Source organism: Lactuca saligna, chromosome 8, assembly GCF_052625555.1.
Source record: "Lactuca saligna cultivar CGN05327 chromosome 8, ASM5262555v1, whole genome shotgun sequence".
Lineage (NCBI taxonomy): Eukaryota > Viridiplantae > Streptophyta > Magnoliopsida > Asterales > Asteraceae > Lactuca > Lactuca saligna.
The window spans coordinates 31919512-31938430 of record NC_136424.1 but is presented as its reverse complement, the minus strand read 5'-3'; the positions used below and the strand labels follow the sequence as shown (position 1 = coordinate 31938430).

Here is an 18919-nt window from a genome sequence, read left to right as displayed (position 1 = left end):
GTTACTCTCAACCTTTTTCTCAATCTTTTCATTCTAACTAATTATGGTAAGAAAGAAACCAAAGAATCCGAAATGGCATAAAAATGAAAAGATTAGAGAGAAGTCACAAGGTACAAGTTCTTCCATGCGATTGTTCAACTTCAATATGATTCTAAATATTTCCAAGTAAATCATCATACCCATAAACCCTAATAAGACGCCCCTCCTTCTCTACCATCTAGACACGTGGCATCAGCCACTCCTTCTTTCCTTTTTTTACCCGGATTTTCTTATTTTTCTATCCCCCTCTTCTCCAAGCAACATACAACACAACTCATCTCTCTCTTTCTACCCCCTCATCTCTTCGTTCATCCATCTCATATATCTAATTCTCGTAATCTTGGTTTCTAATCGTTTTCTCTGATAAACGAGATTGATTCACTTGCTGTAAACTCGCAATGAAACAGAGTATCAGCGGCGGCGGAGGCGTGTGTGGTGGCCGTGGGTTGAAAATTCCGAGTGAAGATGAGGTTGAAGTTATTAGTATTTTGATCAATCTACCGAATCTAATTTCGAAATCGGAGTTGCTAAGTAAATACAGTTTTACTTGGGGTCGAAAGAAGAAAAGATCTGTGTTGGTATCGAAATCGGAATCGCCTCCGTCAACTCACCGTCAAATTAATGAGAGTAGACCGGAGAAAGTAACGGCGGCCGAAGCTGATAAAAGCCCTTCAACGCCGCTGTGTTTCTTACCTAGTGGCAGCGGAAGCGACGGTGCTGCTGATAAGCCTAAACAACTCTCATCTTCGAAGAAACATTCAAAGAGAAAGGTACTTACAGCGTTTTTTAGTTGAAATTCAATTAATAATCAGATGATTTTGTTAGGGTTCTTACATATTAGATTTATGGGTAACGATTCATCTTCAATCTTACATTTGGGTAACGATTTACATCTATATCTTCATCTTCTTGCTTCTTTTGTATGATTGTTTAATCTAATTTAGTTTTGGGTAACGATTCGTCTTCAATTTTACATTTTGGGTGTTGAAGTTCCTTTCATATTCATTGGTGGTTGAGATGGAATTGTTGTAAATCATACAAACCTTGAACGATATTTTGATTTGGTGAGAACATTGAAATTTGGGATTCTGTTCGATTGAAAATCTGACATCTGGATAATCGTCGGTTTTTACATTATTTTTTTTTTCTTGTGTTCTTTATCCTAAGATTCACTTTTCTTAAACTGTTTTCGATGATTTTTACAGGGAACGAACGATTTGATTGAGAGATATCACGAAATGCAACAAGAAAGAGAAATTCTCGTCAAGGTATGCAGTAATTTCATAATTTCGAGTTTGACTTTGTTCTTGAAGTCTTTTTTCATCTTAAATTGATTTAATTAATTTATTAAACAGAAAATAAAAGCCATGGAGAATCATCGTGAAGAACTCATCGCTCAAAATCTGGAGTTGAAAAGAAAAAGACAAGAGGTAATTAATTTAATAATAATAATAATATTACCCTCTTGAATTTATTTAATTAAAACCCATTTTTTTTCCTGATTAAATTATTTAATTAAAATTTGCAGATAAATACGAGAAACATGGATGATCTTCACATATGGAATAACTCTATGAGAATGAATCGTGATCAACAACATTATCATCATCAACAACAACAACAACGACAACGTACCATGTATCCCCCTCCTCCTCCGGCGGCGGCGCCGTCACAATTACAGCAGCATTGTCAACAATTTATGGTGGATCCGAACAACGGCAAAGTGGTGGCGGTGAGTTGCTCCGGTAACAGTAACAATGGTGGTAGATTTGATTTCTTCAATCAAATTGATGCACGTGTCAAGATTCAAGGGGAGACTTTTGATTTCATGACTTCATCTCAGCCGTTGGATCAGAGTAAATATTTAGCGATGGATAATGATCAAAGGGTCAGAAGCGCAGCAGAGGCAAGAAGGTATCGGGTTATGAGGATGAAAGAGAACAAGAACTCTTCGTCGGCGATGAAATTGTCGCGAGGGTGTAGATGACGGTGGCCGGCGATTAGGTTTTTTTCTTGACAGGGGTGATTTGGTAATTTCACTTAAAGAGATGACTAAATTACAATAGATTATTTTTTGCCTATTTTTCGGGTCATGGATAGAGTTGTAATGATCCATTCACAACTAGTTTAAAATTATTATTGAATTTTAAAATTCTATGTGCCTATTACATTTAAATCTGGGCTTCATTTAGTTTTATAAGTTTTGTTTAAATGTCATATTTTATATTTGAAGTCTATAAAAATATGTATTTTAAAATGGAGCAAGAATTATTAAAAAAAAAAAAAAAATTCGTGATGCTGTTAAGTATTTTGGTTTTTTAATCAAGCAGTATTCTTTTTCTTCACCTTAATATTCCTACAAAATCATCTATATTTTCTCTTCAATTTTATATATTTTCATCTCAGAGATGTCTATACAATTATACTGATCCATCCGTGAACTAGTTAAAAAAATATTCTTGAATTTAAAATTCTGTTTCTGTATGTTATTTAAATTGTAAGGATGTGGCTCATTTTATTTAAAGTTTTATAAAAAATTAATCTAGTTTAATATTTTACTTTTGACGTCAATGCAAAATATTTCAAAACGGAAAGAGAATTATAAGGAAAAGATTAATGTGTATGTTGTAACGTATTTTTGTTTCAAATCACTATAAAACATTGTTTCTTTCTCTTCGCCTTGGTATTTATAAAAACTCATTTATATTTTTTCTTCAACATTATATTCTTAGAAGCCGATGCTTAGGGTTTCTATTGGTTATACCTAATTTTGTAATTTGAGCACATAGTTAGGTGCATTTAGTTCTCTCTCCATGGAAGACGGATGGACGCAAGTGAGACGAAGAAAAACTCTGGCGACAAGGGAAATCAGGGTCGATGAAACCAGCTACTTCGTCACCAACATCCCCGATGGAGCAACAAAGGTGGAATTCCAGAAGATCTTTTCATATTACGGGAATCTAACAGATGTTTACTTCGGAAACAAAAGAGGCAAAAACGGGAAGAACTTCGGCTTCATCAGATTCACTGACGTACAGGATGTCAAAAAGCTAGAAGCTAGACTAAATGGAGAAAGGTGCAGAAACAACATTCAACAAATCAGCATAGAAAGGCATGGCAGGAAGGAACAACGTCCAGTCTACAACCAAGTCAAGCAACAAACAAATCCAACCTTCCGACAACCAGTGATGGCAACTGTAACACCCGTGTTCAGGGATGGGAAAACCTACGCGGAGGCTACACACACAACACAACAGATTATGAATGGCCCTCCTTCGTACAACAACCCCAATGATGATTCATATGTTTTCAAGTTAAACATAGATACGAACATGGAGAGATGGAATCAAAAATGCACTCTCATCGGGGAAACTTTGTCATGGGACCATCTTGGTCACTTGTCGGCACTACTTTCGATCCATAGTGACAAGATGGTGGATGTTAATTATCCGGGAGGTAAGAGAGTTTTGCTCAGCTTTGATAAATTTACAGCAGTTGAAGAGTTTTTTTACAAACAAACAAAAAAAAATGGTCGGAAATCTTTAAATGGATACAACGGGGTGATCAAGTGAACTCCCTCTCCCACTTTGAGCGTGGTACCTGGGTTAGAATTGTGGGTCTACCATTAAAGTACTGGTGTGATTCGAATTTCTCAGCAATAATACGCCCCATTGGAAAGATTATTGTGCCATTTGAGGCTATTCAAGATAGGGTGGATTTGTCATGTGTCAAACTGGGCATAATCACGGATTCTAAGAAGAAGCTAAATGACGAGTTTAGTGTTATCTTGGAAGAAGGTCCCATAACGGTTGGGATTGTGGAATATGAAGATGAACTGTAACGACCCAAAATTACGACTAAAAAATTCTTTTAAAACATTACTAAAACCATATTTATAAAAACTGTATCATAAGTCATAACATAATTTTCGAGTATTGATTCAAAACATAATCTCCTTATCAAAGTAAAACATTCCAGGCCAACTGATTATGGTGTGTGCACTGCAACATCTCTGAGCTCCTATTTTGAAAACTGAGTACCTGAAACCAAAAACTGAAACCGTAAGCACGAAGCTTAGTGAGCTCCCCCAAACTACCACATACCATACAATAACATATAAAACACATACTAGGCCTTGCCCACTGCATCGGACCGAGGTCCGAACTAACTAGGGCATTGCCCCCTGCATCGGACCGAAGTACGGAAACTGACTGGGACCTTGTCCCCTGCATCGGACCGAAGTCCAGACTAACTTGGGCCTTGCCCCCTGCATCGGACCGAAGTCCGGAACTAACTGAACAAAGCATAACATAAACATATCAATGAACACACATATACTGCATATTGCATCGGACCGTAGCCCGGAACACATAACACATAAACCTTGTCTGAGCCACGAAGGCATCAAACATATTAACTACTGCATCGGATCCAAGTTCGGAAACTACTGCTAGCTAAACGGGTCGGCATTATGTCCTTAGACCCGTTCCTACTGGAAGGAAACTCACCTCGTGATGCTGACTGCTGAAATCCTGAATGAGAAATCCCCGACTGCTACTCCGGCTGCTTCCCAGCTATCATGGGAAATAATATACTAATCAGAATAGGGATTCTCCTATGGGTAAAATGACCATTTTACCCCTGTTATGGCATGGGTCACAACATGGCCCAAAAACCCTAAATTCCTTCTAAGCCCATCCATGCCCCCACTAAAGGCCCTCTAATGGCCCAATTTGCTCCATTGGGCCCAAAGCCCTTTATTGGACCTTACTCAAGCCCAATGCTAAATCCTTGGTCCTTAGCAATTTAATTCTAATGGCCCAAAATACAATAAGCCCAACTGACTGCGTTACGCGGGGCGTACACTAATGTACGCTTAGCGTACTGGCCTGCTAGAGAGTACGCGGGGCGTACCTGCAATTACGCTCGGCGTACTCATTCTGCTAAGACACTTTCCAATAAGTGCTTAATACTCCAACTCAAGAGCCTCAAACTTAGATCTAGGTCTTATTCCATGCCCTATTCCATAAAGTTGCTTGCTTTATGGATTCCATGACTTACATAAAGTTGCTTGCTTTCTAATTCCATGAAAGAAGGTCTTAACTTATGCATGAACTCCATTGGACTTCCAAGATATCAACCATCTATTCTAGGGAGTCATTTAGCACCAAGGGTGGCAACCATTGACCTGCAAATCGGATTCAAGCTATAAAGCTTTCACCTTTGGACCAAAAACTACCATAACTATCCATACTAGATCTAAGTATCCATAGACAAAGTTATGAGCTTTTTACCTTCCAGGTGTTCCAGAAGATGGTGTTGTCTCAGATCTATAAGCCCCTGGCCTCCAAGGTTCTTCCTTGCTAATCTTCCTCCTTTCTTTTCCAAGCTAAGACCACCAAGATAAGCCTTCCAAGATCAAGATCTCACAATATGAAGGTAGGGTCGCTCTAGGGTTCCTTCTGAGGTTGGGGAGGCTGATATGGGGGCTAGGGTTGGAGCTATAATGTCCTTTATATAGTGCTTGTCCAAGAATTAGGGTTTTTAAGTTGTTAGCGTACGCTCTGTGTATCAGCCGTACGTCGGGCGTACGCCTATAGGACCTGCGACCTTTTGCCCCTTTACACTGGGCGTACACCAGCCTTATGCTGGGCGTACTCAGCTAAACACGCGCACCCCAACATGCATGTATGGTCCTCTATGCAAACTTTTCTCTATAAGGGCCATTCTTGCCAAATCTTCAAAGTGTCATAACTCCTTCATTCTAGATCCGATTCTGATGAACTTTATATCCACGGAAATGTGACGAGAAACCCTACATTTCTAACAACACAACCCGACCCAAAAACTTCTCAAATAATAACTCCAAATTTAATAAAGGACTAAAACGCCCTTGGCCTTGGCCTCTGAAATTCCATTAACGAATATTTTAGAACAGGGCGTTACATGAACCCTGGCTACCCTTCATATTTGACAATGACCCAGAACCATACATTTCCGAATCAGAATTGTATGATGATACTGATTTGGATGGGCTGTATGGTGATGATGAGAATTCAGAAATTAATGATAATGAAGACGAGAACATCCCGAACACCAACATGGAGGAAACAAAAGAAGGAGAGATTCGGGATGAGGTGAACACCCCGACGGCGACCACCCCAACTGTTCCATCCCTGGAACCTGGCAACGAACTGACAAATCCAATCCATTCAATGCATATGCCCTACAAGGAATCGGAACCAAACATGCCTCACCATATGCCATGTACTCAGGAAAAGGAATCGTTGCTAGTTTTAATCGAAGATATGTCACCCATTGAGGACCCCACCGTAGAGCTAAACACCACGGACCCGATGGAAAATGGTTGTACTAACCCGACATGGCCCAATATTACGTTAGCCGGGCTTGGGCTCACAGGTTGCTTTGGCCCATTCCCAACTAACTCCCCCGACCACCCGAGCCCAATAACCACATACTTAAATCAATCCAAAGGTAGTTGACAATCCACACTAAAACGGAAAATAATACATTGATCCCCTCCCTCTGACATCACTCCCCTTCGACTCAACGACGACGATCAAAATCTACCCCCTCCTCCACCGACTATGAACATACCAGTCATAGATTTCAACCAAGACAGCACCACAACCACGCGTGAAGTTAACAATCTTCCATCGTTTGCTCAATTAAATCCAATGACTATTATTGGTGATCGAGAGGCTAACAATGTCGAATTAGAAGCTACCGCTGCAATTGGTGGCCTAATTGGTTTCAAAGTAGACACATCGAACTCGATTTTGGCCGAAATCCTTGGAGAATCAGGTGAGCACAATGTGATCCAATGAATTTTTTATCTCTAAATGTGCATGGAATCGGGGAGATACACAAAGTAAACTGCATCCAAAAATTAAAGCTAAAACATAGAATTTCGTTGCTAGTAATTCAGGAAACTTAAATTTTGGATGCAGAACTCATTGATATTCAATCTTGTTGGGGTTCTAACGATTTTGGGGTGGATAGGACTAATTCAGAAGGAAGGTCCGGTGGTATTTTGAACATATGGTACAATGGTGTTTTCACCTCAAACTGAGGTTATTACAGCCAAAAAAATTCTTATAAACATTGGTCAATGGTCAGGATTTGACACACCATTTATTTTTGTAAACATCTATGGTCCGCAACAATCCACTGATAAAAAAACACTGTGTAATGAACTACTAAATATAAAGAGAGAAAGGCATGGTATATGGGTAATGATGGGCGACTTCAACGTCGTTAGAAGGCGGGAAGAAAGATTCAGTTTGGTGTTTTGTTCAATTTCGGCCTCCAACTTCAACAATTTCATCCATGAATCGGGGTTGATTAATGTAAAGATGGGGGGCATTGCTTCACCTGTTTCTGCAATGAAGGCTCGAAAGTTAGCAAAAATGAAACATATCAAAGAAGAGTTGAAACGTTGGCAAGCCTCAGAATCCAAAATGGAAGAAGCAGAGGTTCTAAAGTCCAAATAGTTGTTAATGATTTAGACAAGTTGGCAGAGTCCAAACCCTTAACATATGATGAAATTAAAACCAAAAGGAACGGGTATAAGGATATTGGCATATTGCAGAAAATGAAAAGTTAGTGGTCATCGATGCGAAACAAAAAAGAAAAATCAAATTGGCGATTGATGGTGACGAAAACACTAAATTCTTCCATGGATATGCTAATAACAATAATCGTAGAAATCGAATTAACGAGATAATGATAACTGGGGACTGGTGTACGGACCCAAAAAAGATAAAGGCGGAGGCTTTATGTTTCTTTCAAGAAAAGTTTACTGAAAAATGGCCACAAAGACCGAAATTTCGAAACTCCCGGTTCAGTAGGATTCCTGCATCTGATGAACGGTCTTTGGAGGCTCCATTCACACTGGAAGAAATAAAAGATGTTGTTTGGACATGTGGCAATGATAAATCTCCCGGACCAGATGGTGACATTCAAATTCATCAAAACATATTGGGAAGTCCTTCTAGGTGACATAGCAGCGGTGGTAAAGCATTTTGAACGGTACGGCAGACTCGATAGATCTTGCACTTCATCATTCATCTCCCTTATTCCCAAGATTAAAAATAAACTCAAGTTAAGTGACTTCCGCCCAATCAGCCTCATTGGATCCATCTACAATATTATAGCTAAAATCCTTGCACTACGAATAAAGAAAGTAATGGGAAGTTGTATCAACGAAGTGCAAACAACTTACGTGGAAGGTAGAAGTATACTCGACGGTCCGCTTGTGGTTAACGAGCTATGCTCTTAGGCAAAGAAAACCAAAAAGGAAATCCTTCTCTTTAAGGTTGACTTTGGCAAGGCATTTGATTCTATCAACTAGGAATTTCTAGACAACAACCTTGTGCAAATGGGATTTGGGAAAAAATGGCTCATGTGGGTGAATGGTTTTCATCGCTCGATGCACGCAAAAATTTTGGTAAATGGGAATCTAACAGGCAGATTCACAACTTCGAAGGGTGTCCAGCAGGGAGACCCACTCTCCCCCTTCTTATTTATCATCACAATGGAAGGTTTGAGTGTAGTTATGGAGGAAGCATGTTACGCGGGTGTCTTCCAAGGTTTGCAGCTACCAAATGGAGGCCCATTGATCTTCCATCTATTGTACACGGACTGCTCTACTCTTAGGAGAATGGTCCAGAAACAACATCAATAACTTATCCCGCATCCTCCGTTGCTTTCACGCGGCCTCAGGGCTAAAAGTCAACTGTAATAAATCATGTGGGTTTGGCGTTTGTGTAGACATACAGGAAGTCACACGCTGGTCCCGCCCCTTAGGGTGTAAACCCGCTATGTTACCCTTCACTTACGTTGGTGTACCGGTGGAAGCTAACATACGGCTCAAAAAACATTGGACCCCCATAATTGATAGGTTTCAGAAAAAATTGTCAACATGGAAATAAAAAACATTGACATTTAGCGGATATTTGACGTTGGTCAAATCTGTCATGGGTAACTTACCAAATTACTACATGTCTCTATTTGTGGCTCCTAGTGGTGTTCTAGATAAGCTAGAAAGAATCAGACGGCGATTTTTATGTGGTGGCTCTGAAGGCAAAAAGTCGATACATTGGGTCTCTTGGGATAAAGTAATCGCAGGAAAAAAATAAAGGAGGTTTAGGGATTGGTTCACTTAAGTCCCTAAACATCTCTCTCCTGGTGAAATGGTGGTGGCGACTAAGATCGGAACCAACCATGTTATGGGTAAAAGTGATTACAGGTATTCATAAACTACATAACAAAGGGGACGATTACTACTCCATGAAGACGATGACATGTGTGTGGAATAACATATCATGCATCAGAAGTGAACTAGAAATGAGGGGGATCACACACGATCAGATCATTAAAAAAAACAGATTTGCGATAATATATCTTGGAAATGTGAAATAACGACGGATGGGAACTAAATGGTAAGTGCACATTGTCACATCTTGGAGGACAATAGACTGGTAGATATCGACAACTTTATATGGATCAAGGAAGTACCATTGAAGGTCATGTGTTTTACTTGGAGGGTAAAATGGGGAGGTATACCATTAGTGATTGCCCTTTCTAAAAGGGGCATAATTCTACCAACCACTATATGCTGCCAATGTGACCTTGCGGAAGAAACATCTGACCATATCCTAGTACAATGCCCTTTTGCCAAAAATGTCATGGAATAGGTTTTCAAATGGTCTACTGTTCCGATGGTAAACTTTCAAACGGTCTATGAAATTCTCGACTATGCATCCAATTGGGGACATTGTCCAAAGAAGAAGAAACAACTATTGGGTATTTTCTATGCAACCTTATGGAGCATTTGGAAAGCTAGAAATGAACGAATCTTCGCCAAACAACGGATGGGTGCGATGAAGGTGGCAGATATAATCAAATCAACTACTTTTCTATGGTTTAAACACAGAGGCGACAATAGGAGTCAAAATTGGGTTCATTGGAACATATCACCTTTTAATTCCTTGTAATTCATTTTTTGTTATTTTGCTTTGAAACTGTTTTTGTACTTGTTTCCTTTCATCCTAGCACCTTGCTAGGAATGATCTTTTTCAATATATTTACTCCTCTTTTGCCGGTTCAAAAAAAAAAAGTTAGGTGCATTTATCCACCTATTTTGCACGTTTAATTTGTCATTTCATTGCATTCTACTTCTTAATTTTTGCATTTAGTTTAATAGTTGAGGGCACCTGTATGTTTTATTCATATCACATTTTTTGAATTATTCAGTAGTCATAGCGGGTATGCAGAGCAAGACGCTATGGAGGTGAGTATGGAGCATGGAGTGAAGATGAATCGAACATGTCACGAAAGAAAACATGCACTTCATCAAAGTAAATGACTAAGTTTAAAATGTGATCCACATTACAGTGACACGAGTTTTTTTGTCATTTTCATCATATATTTGAGCAACACAACTTGGGTTGAAGATAAAATGAAAGTGGAATGAAGATCAAAAGTTATTGAGGTTTAAGTAATAAACGCAGTCTGCAGCAAAAACTCGTGGGCATCAGTTAAAAAGGCACAATCAACGCACAACCGTGTGTTTCACCCAAGAGCGGTTGCCATTTGTGCTCAAATAGATAAATTTGGTTCATTTCACATATAGACGATTTTTGGAGCTTGCATGATTGATTTTGGGAGATTTTTGAAGGCATCTAATCATTGCAAACATTAATAATTTCAATTTGTAAGAGCATTAAACATTTCCAATTGCAACTCTTTGTTTGATTTGTTTTTAGTCATGTGTGGCTAAAACCCTTTATTTTTAGTTATTGTTCAAAACATGTTGATCGTTTGACTTGAAGTATTTAACTTGATGTTTGATTTATAATTCTATTCTAGTGCTAATGTTCTTGTTTTAACTAAAATCCTTGAATTTGATTTGTGTTTGATTGGCTACTTATATGAATTAAATTCATGTGTAGTTAATTAACTTTTAGGGCACCTATTCATTCTATAAAGTTAATGCCATGTAACAAGCAATTATTATTATTATTATTATTATTATTATTATTATTATTATTATTATTATTATTAAAGAACATATATCAAATATTTTCACACTTTCGAGCATATGAGAAGAAATGAACATTGTTGGAAAGCTTGTACCAAACTTAATGTGGTTTTTCAATACAATCTAAGAGTGGTGTTTATGTTGAATTAGTAAAGCTAGGTTTAATCAAAGTATATGTTTTGATTGGATAATTTGCCAAGCAAGTGATACCAGAACATGTTAGTATCTTGCACTATCAACATTAAATAGTAATCATGAATTGCATCAAGACATAATAAGGATAAATGACAACAGTGAAAACTAGAACTAGAATCGTTTCAACAAATCTATTTAATTTTTTGCATACTTTAAAATTGGATTGTTATTTATATTTTCAAACAAAAACCCCCTTTCGCGATGAAAGTAGCTTACGGAAAAATGTGTAAATCATTGGATCGACCAATGTTTGCTTTGTACTGCATTTTTAGTGTCTTATTACAGTGTATTTGAAGTCTAGTGTACTTGTATTATTTGTTGGGTTTGACACTCTAATAATAGATATGTAAATTAATTTTTTTTCCTTTGGGTTACGGATACGGTTGAATGTGACTCATTTTGTTTAAAAGTTTTTATAAAATTCAATCTAGTTTAAGGGTTATATTTCACTTTTGAAGTCAATAAAAAAAAACGGAGGCAAAATATAAGGAAAATATCTTCGTGTATGTTGTCATGTCCTTTAACTTCATATTTTTAGAAACTCGTTCATTTTTGTTTCTATTGTGCTTTATATTCTTAGAAAGGATAGTTACAGTTTTTATTGGATATGGATGATTTGGTAATTTCATCTCAGATATGTCTAAATTACTATTGATTTTTTGCCTTCTTTTTCGGATTACGGATGATGTTGTGATGATCTATTGATGAGCTAGTTAAAAAAAAATTTTAAATAGAATTAAAAATTCTATTATAATATTTTAATAATAAATATAAATACAAAATACTAAAGCATTTTTAAAGGAGAAAGTGGAATGGATGATAATGTTTTAATCAATGAAATCATAAATTTCATAAATGTATGTTTGTATATTCTTATTTTGTATATGATTATTTTACATTTGTTATTATTGTTTTCAATTGAGAATATTAACACTTAACAATTTAAAAGAAGTTGTCTATTTTTCAAATTGTTTATAAATAGTGATTTTGCGTTATGGATTATCAATAGTCTCATTAAATTCTCAGTCTTTGCTTATTATTCTCTAACTTGTAAGCGAACATTACTTATATATATTTTCTTGAATCGAGTTTGGGTCCGCAATTAGGATCATGTCAAGTTTATGATTGGGTCTGTTACAATATATATTAGTGTATGAGCGGGTGCTCTGTGTATGTCTTGTGTGTAAGTATTTGAACTACCAACATGTGTGTTGCTCTTTTTCATTACTTTATTCATATGGTTTTTTGAAACATAAGAGATATAGTATGATAAAACAAAATATGTCGTATTACTTTTTATTAAATAATATATTGTAATTAATACTTTTGAATTTTGATATGAACTATTTATGTAGACGTTTGTAGTGGATCTATTGGATTTGAAAAAAAATCATTCCACCTTAAACAATTTATATATAAAGTGAGAAATCCTCTAAACTTAAACTATTTATAAACAATTTTACAAATAGTCAACTTCTTTTAAATGTTAAGTGTTAATATTTTCATTAGAAAAAAATAATAATCAATATGAAATGAAATGACCGTACACAAAGTGAGAATGTGTACAAGCATCATCATCCCCTCCACCTTAACCCATAGAAATTTTTTATATATTTTTTTCATTTAAACTTATTTATACGTAACGAAGCATTTAAAAAACAGTATACTTACTTATATTTTTAATAATAATAATAATAATAATAATAATAATAATAAGGTTTTAGTTTGTAGAAAAGTTCTAATATTTTTGTTTGCAGAAAAATCTTAATATTTTAGATCAATTTATAAAATAGTCCAAAATTAATTTACTACCATCCTACCATTTCCAACGATCAAAAATGATTACAATGCAAACTTTTATCAAATTGTATTACCTATTCGTAAACAAAAATTAACTTGGGACTGAAACGTAAACTGAACCAAAATTTTGTGATTTTATTAAAGATTTCCCTTATAAATTTTTGTTGGCGTATTTAATACTATAAATTTTAAAGGATTTAGATCAATTTGTTTAAATGTTTTAAGTTTTAAGGGTTATATTTTATTTTTGACGTGGATAAAAGATATTTTTAAATGAATGGAGAATATAAGCATTTTTTTGGCTTTCTTTTCAACTTAATATTCTTAGAAACTCAATATTTCTTTCTTTCCAACTTTATATTTAGGGATGAGCATACCCGTCTCATTTGGCGAGAATCGGAACCGGCGGTTTCTAGAAACTTAAAATCGGAACCGGAACCGCTCTAAACAGTTCTTAAATGTTTGGAACCAGTCCCAGAACCGGCGGTTCCGGTTCTGGGAGCGGGTAACCCGGTCGGATTAATTTTGTTAACTTTTTTCGACAAAACCGAAATTTAGTTTGATACAAATCAAATCAATTTGGACCAAAAACAGACAAAATCGGACCAATATATTCTAAACCGGTCTAAATAACAGACATTCATATGAAATTTTATATATATATATATATATATATATATATATATATATATATATATATATATATATAAACCGGTTCCGGTGGGTACCCAGCGGGTAGCGGTTCCGAAAAAACGAGAACCGGAACCGGAACCGCGTAAGGCGGTTCCAGTTCCAAAACCGACAGTTCCGGTTCCAAAAACGGATACCCGGTTCCGATGCTCATCCTTATTTATATTCTTAGAAGTATTTGAGATTTGTTTATATGAAATGTTTACTGACTTATTAACACCAATAATAATTAGTTTTAGAACTTAGATAAGAATATTTTATAAACGGTTGTTAACTTAAATAATTAATTTTTGATAAATTGCTTCCACTTATTGTCTTATTTAATACGTTTTGATAATTAATTCAAAATTATACATATAAGTATCATTTGTCAAACACAAAAAATAACTTTTCGATATGTTTTAATAATAAGTTGTTTTACTAAAAAACATAAATTGTTTTTAATAAGTAACACCAAATACCCCTTAAACAGGATAGTTAGGGTTTTTATAGGTTAGGCCTTAGGGGTGATTTAATATATATATATATATATATATATATATATATATATATATATATATATATATATATATATATATATATATATATATATATATATATATATAAATAAGAGATGTCTAAATTATAATAGATTTTTTCATATTTTTTTGGATTACGAGTGTAATTTTAATGATTAAAAAAAGCCTCGCACCATTGGCACCAGTTTAAATAACTTCAACGAAATCTGTGGAGGCTTAATATATATAGCAAGATGAAATCAAAATCTTGTAAATATAATGTACAAAAAGAACTTTTCTATTTCTTATATTCAACTATTTTTGTTTTACAAATCAAGACAATAAAATGGCTGGATGTTTGCGTAATTTAGTAAGTGATTGGAAAATATATCCAATTTTAGCATTGTACTTTTAAGATGAACCTTAATAAGAACACTTGATATCATCCAACATATTAACTTATATAGAGTGTATCAGTACCCTTATTTAACAAATGAGAAATCAATATTTACAAAAAAGTTACACTTTAGTCCCAAGTTTTTTTTTTAATAAAAAGGTCTTGAAAACCGGCAAAAATTTGCAGTTTGACCATTTTTGACCGGTTGAAACCGGTAACAAATTAATTTGGGATTATTTCGTAAACTAACCTAAAATATTTGGACTTTTCTGTAAACAAAAAATATTATGACTTTTCTGTAAACAAAATTATTATGACTTTTCTACAAACAAAACTCTTATTATTATTATTATTATTATTATTATTAAAAATATAAATAAGAATACTATTTTTTGAACTTGTTATTATTAATATTGTTACTAATACATATAAATGCATTTAAATGAAAAAATAATACTAATAACATTGTTTAAAGGGTGGAGGTGGAGGAGATGGTAATGTTTTTAGCATTGAAATCATGAATGTTTGTTGTATATTTTTACTTTGTATATGGTCATCTCACTTTGTATATAAAAATGTTTAAGGTGGAAGGATTACTTTCCAAATCCAACTGATACACTACAAACACTTCAAACATCTACATAGATAGCACATATCAAAATTCAAAACTATTAATTACAATATCTTGTTTAATAAAAAGTAATATGAAAAATTCAAAAGTACTAATCAAAATTCAAAAGTATTAATCCAAAAAACATATCCTATTACTTTTTATTAAACAAGATATTGTAATTAATACTTTTAAATTTTGATATGAGTTACCTATGTAGATGTTTGTAGGGATATGGAAAATTAATTCTTCTACCTTAAACAAATTTATATACAAAGTGAGAAACCCTTCTACCTTAAACTATTTATAAACAATTTTACAAATATACAACTTTTTTTAAATTGTTAAGTATTAATATTCTGAATTGAAAACAATAATAACAAATGTGAAATTACCGTATTCAAAGTAAAAATATACGAGCAAAAATTCACGATTTCAGTGCTAAAAGCATCATCATCTCCTTCACCTCCACCATTAAACAATGTCATTAATATTATTTTTTCATTTAAATGAATTTATATGTATTAGTAACAATATTAATAATAATAAGTTCAACAAAAAGTATTCTTATTTATGTTTTTGATAATAATAATAATAATAATAATAAATCGAAAATCGGGAAACAACAAATGGATAAAGTCAAGCCAGGACTGATTAGATCTGTTCAATCAGTCAGTCATCATAAATCGAAAATCGGGAAACAACAAATGGACAAAGAGAATGATTTATAATTCATGTCTCAGTCCATATGATATCTAGAATGGAGGAATATATGATCCCTTATCTAATGGACAAGTCATTGACAATATCAGAGTTCAATTATCACGTCAGAGTTCGGCAGAAGCTTTTGAGAGCTACGATTGCTAGTCGGGGTTTGAAGTTATACTCAATAATAGTTTTAGACTTATCCAAGTGCACGACTGTTGGATTAATGTATAAGTCCATAACTATAATTGGTAAGACTTGACTCGACTCGGCATGGTCCATTTGGGTTGCATGACATCATGCATTTGGATAAACTAAAAATGAGAGAAATAACACTTAAGGTTTATTAATATATTATAAGTTATAATATATTAATAAGATTATTTAATTAGTATTGATCAAGAATTAATCTATAATTAATTAAGTGATCAAAAGAAGACTAATTAAATATATGGGTTGATTGTGTAAATCATCCATACTTTTATAATGGGCTAAGACTTCATGGATTATCAAGTTGTGCTAAAACCCATAGGATGCTACATGGTGTATTTGAACCCATGGATCCAAGGAAATGGAAAGCCATGACAATTAGGATTTACCCTAATTGTGACACTATATAAAGATCATATTCTTGGGGAAAAATCGGCCACTATGTGTGATAGAAAGGGCTAGCCGATTTTCATGAAGTGTATCATTTCTCTCTAAGTTATTCCATGTGCATTTGATGTTGTGTGAACCATTTAAGGTGTCACACTTGGGGCACTAGGCACTCAAGCTTCATGAAGACAAGTTACAACAAAGTGGTATGTATTCTAACTTATTATATTACAATGTATCAATGTTTTAGTATGCTAGTTAGGATAATACCTTGGATATTCATATTTGCATGTATAATAGAGAAAACATAGATCCAAGGTATTTAGGGTTGCATGTACACTTAGGAGTGTTAGAATACTTAAAATCCCAACAATAACATCATGATAAACATGTCTCGTTAGCTGTAAAAATAATTTGAGTTAAACAATTTTCCAATAAGGACAAAAAATATTACAGATAACTATGGTTTGTATTATTAACAAGAAATAAAGTTGGATTGAAAACTTATCAAAAAAAACTCATTTCACCTGAATAAAAATTATTGAGTATAAAGTAAATATGGATTTAAATCATATCAAAGTAGAAAATTCTATATTTATTTTGAAATAATCCAGGAAGACCATTAATCCATTATTTACATTTTTTTTCAAAACATCAATATATTTACTTTGGGTCAACTTTAAAGGTTATCATAGTTATTTTGAGAAAGATAGCATATTTAAATGAGAAATCCATTACTTTTAAGGTACATATGAATAGGAATCTTATGCCATGTTTGAATAAACATCGCAAACTTTTTAAACTAAACAATCCTCATTTTTCCAAAATTTAGAAAAAATCTCTCAAATTCAATGCGCACATCTATAAGAAGGAATTTTTAGAAACAAAAACTCCAAAATTCTCCTTGAAAATTTTCATAATAAATATGTAACCTAAATAAAACTTTTCATCCAATATCTTCAGGTGATGATCAAATGGAGATGAATTCAAATTAGGATAACCCAATTTTAAAATCGGACCATAACTTTAGTACGGAGGGTGTAACATCCCAAATTTTACCACAAAATTTTTCATTTTTAATATGGAAAAATCTCAAGTATTATAAAAACCAAATCAATAAAATCCCAGGGGTAACTAGTATAATCATCCCAAATCAGAGTATCAAAAGCGGAAATCATAAAAATCTGCAAGCCGAAGTTTACAGTCAAGCCTTCACCTTCCTACGATCATCAGTAGTACCTGAAACGCATTTAATCCACAACTATAAGCATGATACTTAGTGAGTTACACAAAATATCACATACAACACAACATACTAAACAACTATGGGTTATTAGCAACCTGGGGGATTATCAGCAATCCTAATGGGCTAATAGCACGCCCTGTGGATCAATAACATGTTTCAGGGGTTATCAGCAACTTTAAGGATTATCAACCCTCCCAATTTCACATATAACAGCACTCAATAATTAGGACCCAGCTGGTCAATACACATACACTAACACACATGTAAATATAGTGAGAAGACTCACCTTGTAAATAGTAGCTAACACACAACAGCTCACACAGGGGAGATAGGTACAACGAGTCACCTAACAGTAATAAAGGAGTACCCTCTTAGTCTACACCCTAAAGCCCTAATTTAACCAAAATTCAACCGAGGTTAAAAGTCAATGGTCAAAGACATTCCAAGCTGATTGTCACGTTATGGCTACCCATATCATGATGGAATTAGGACAAAACAGTCGTGTAACGATCACCATCACGACATGACAGATAACCCGTCACGTTGTCAGACTTGATTTGGACAGCTTAAGGCGTAAAGCTCTTAATCCTTCAATTAGAACTTTCAAACCTTCTAGAAGGCTTTCTCCAACCCAAATGACCATAAAAATCATAGCTTTTTAGACATTCATGTCCAATGCATGTCTTGAACCCAACTAGCTCAAAATAAAAGGAAAATGAGCCCCAAAACTCATGCATGGAATCCATAAATCATTAATCTTCTGGATATAGGATAAATGATCATCAAGGAACCTCTAGAACTCATAAAGTTGCCAACTTTATGAGTTTCCACCACTCAAACTTCCTTAATCATTGAGAGAAGTGAACAAAAATCTATATCTGCACTACTTGAGCTAAAAAGGCATGAACTTGAGGACTTACAAGGGTCCTTAAGCAGCTCAAAATGATAAAGGAGAGACTTTCTAGCTAATATGATGCACCAAAGTGTTGGATTAAATGTCTAACTCCTTAACTATTATTGATATGTACTCGACCCGAGAGTAGCATGGTCCATTTGGGTTGCATAACATCAGGACAAT

The 18919-nt window shown here is 34.5% G+C and overlaps 1 protein-coding gene across 1 annotated transcript; it reads left to right on the top strand.

Annotated features, from left to right (window-relative positions):
- The first annotated feature begins 223 nt into the window (after positions 1 to 223).
- On the top strand, positions 224 to 2251 carry LOC145012997 (uncharacterized). Its single transcript, XM_078971802.1, has 4 exons — positions 224 to 809; positions 1245 to 1307; positions 1395 to 1469; positions 1568 to 2251. Exons 1-4 carry the CDS (start codon positions 438 to 440, stop codon positions 2024 to 2026), a joined length of 969 nt encoding a protein of 322 aa, XP_078827928.1. The 5' UTR covers positions 224 to 437; the 3' UTR covers positions 2027 to 2251.
- The last annotated feature ends 16668 nt before the right edge of the window (positions 2252 to 18919 follow it).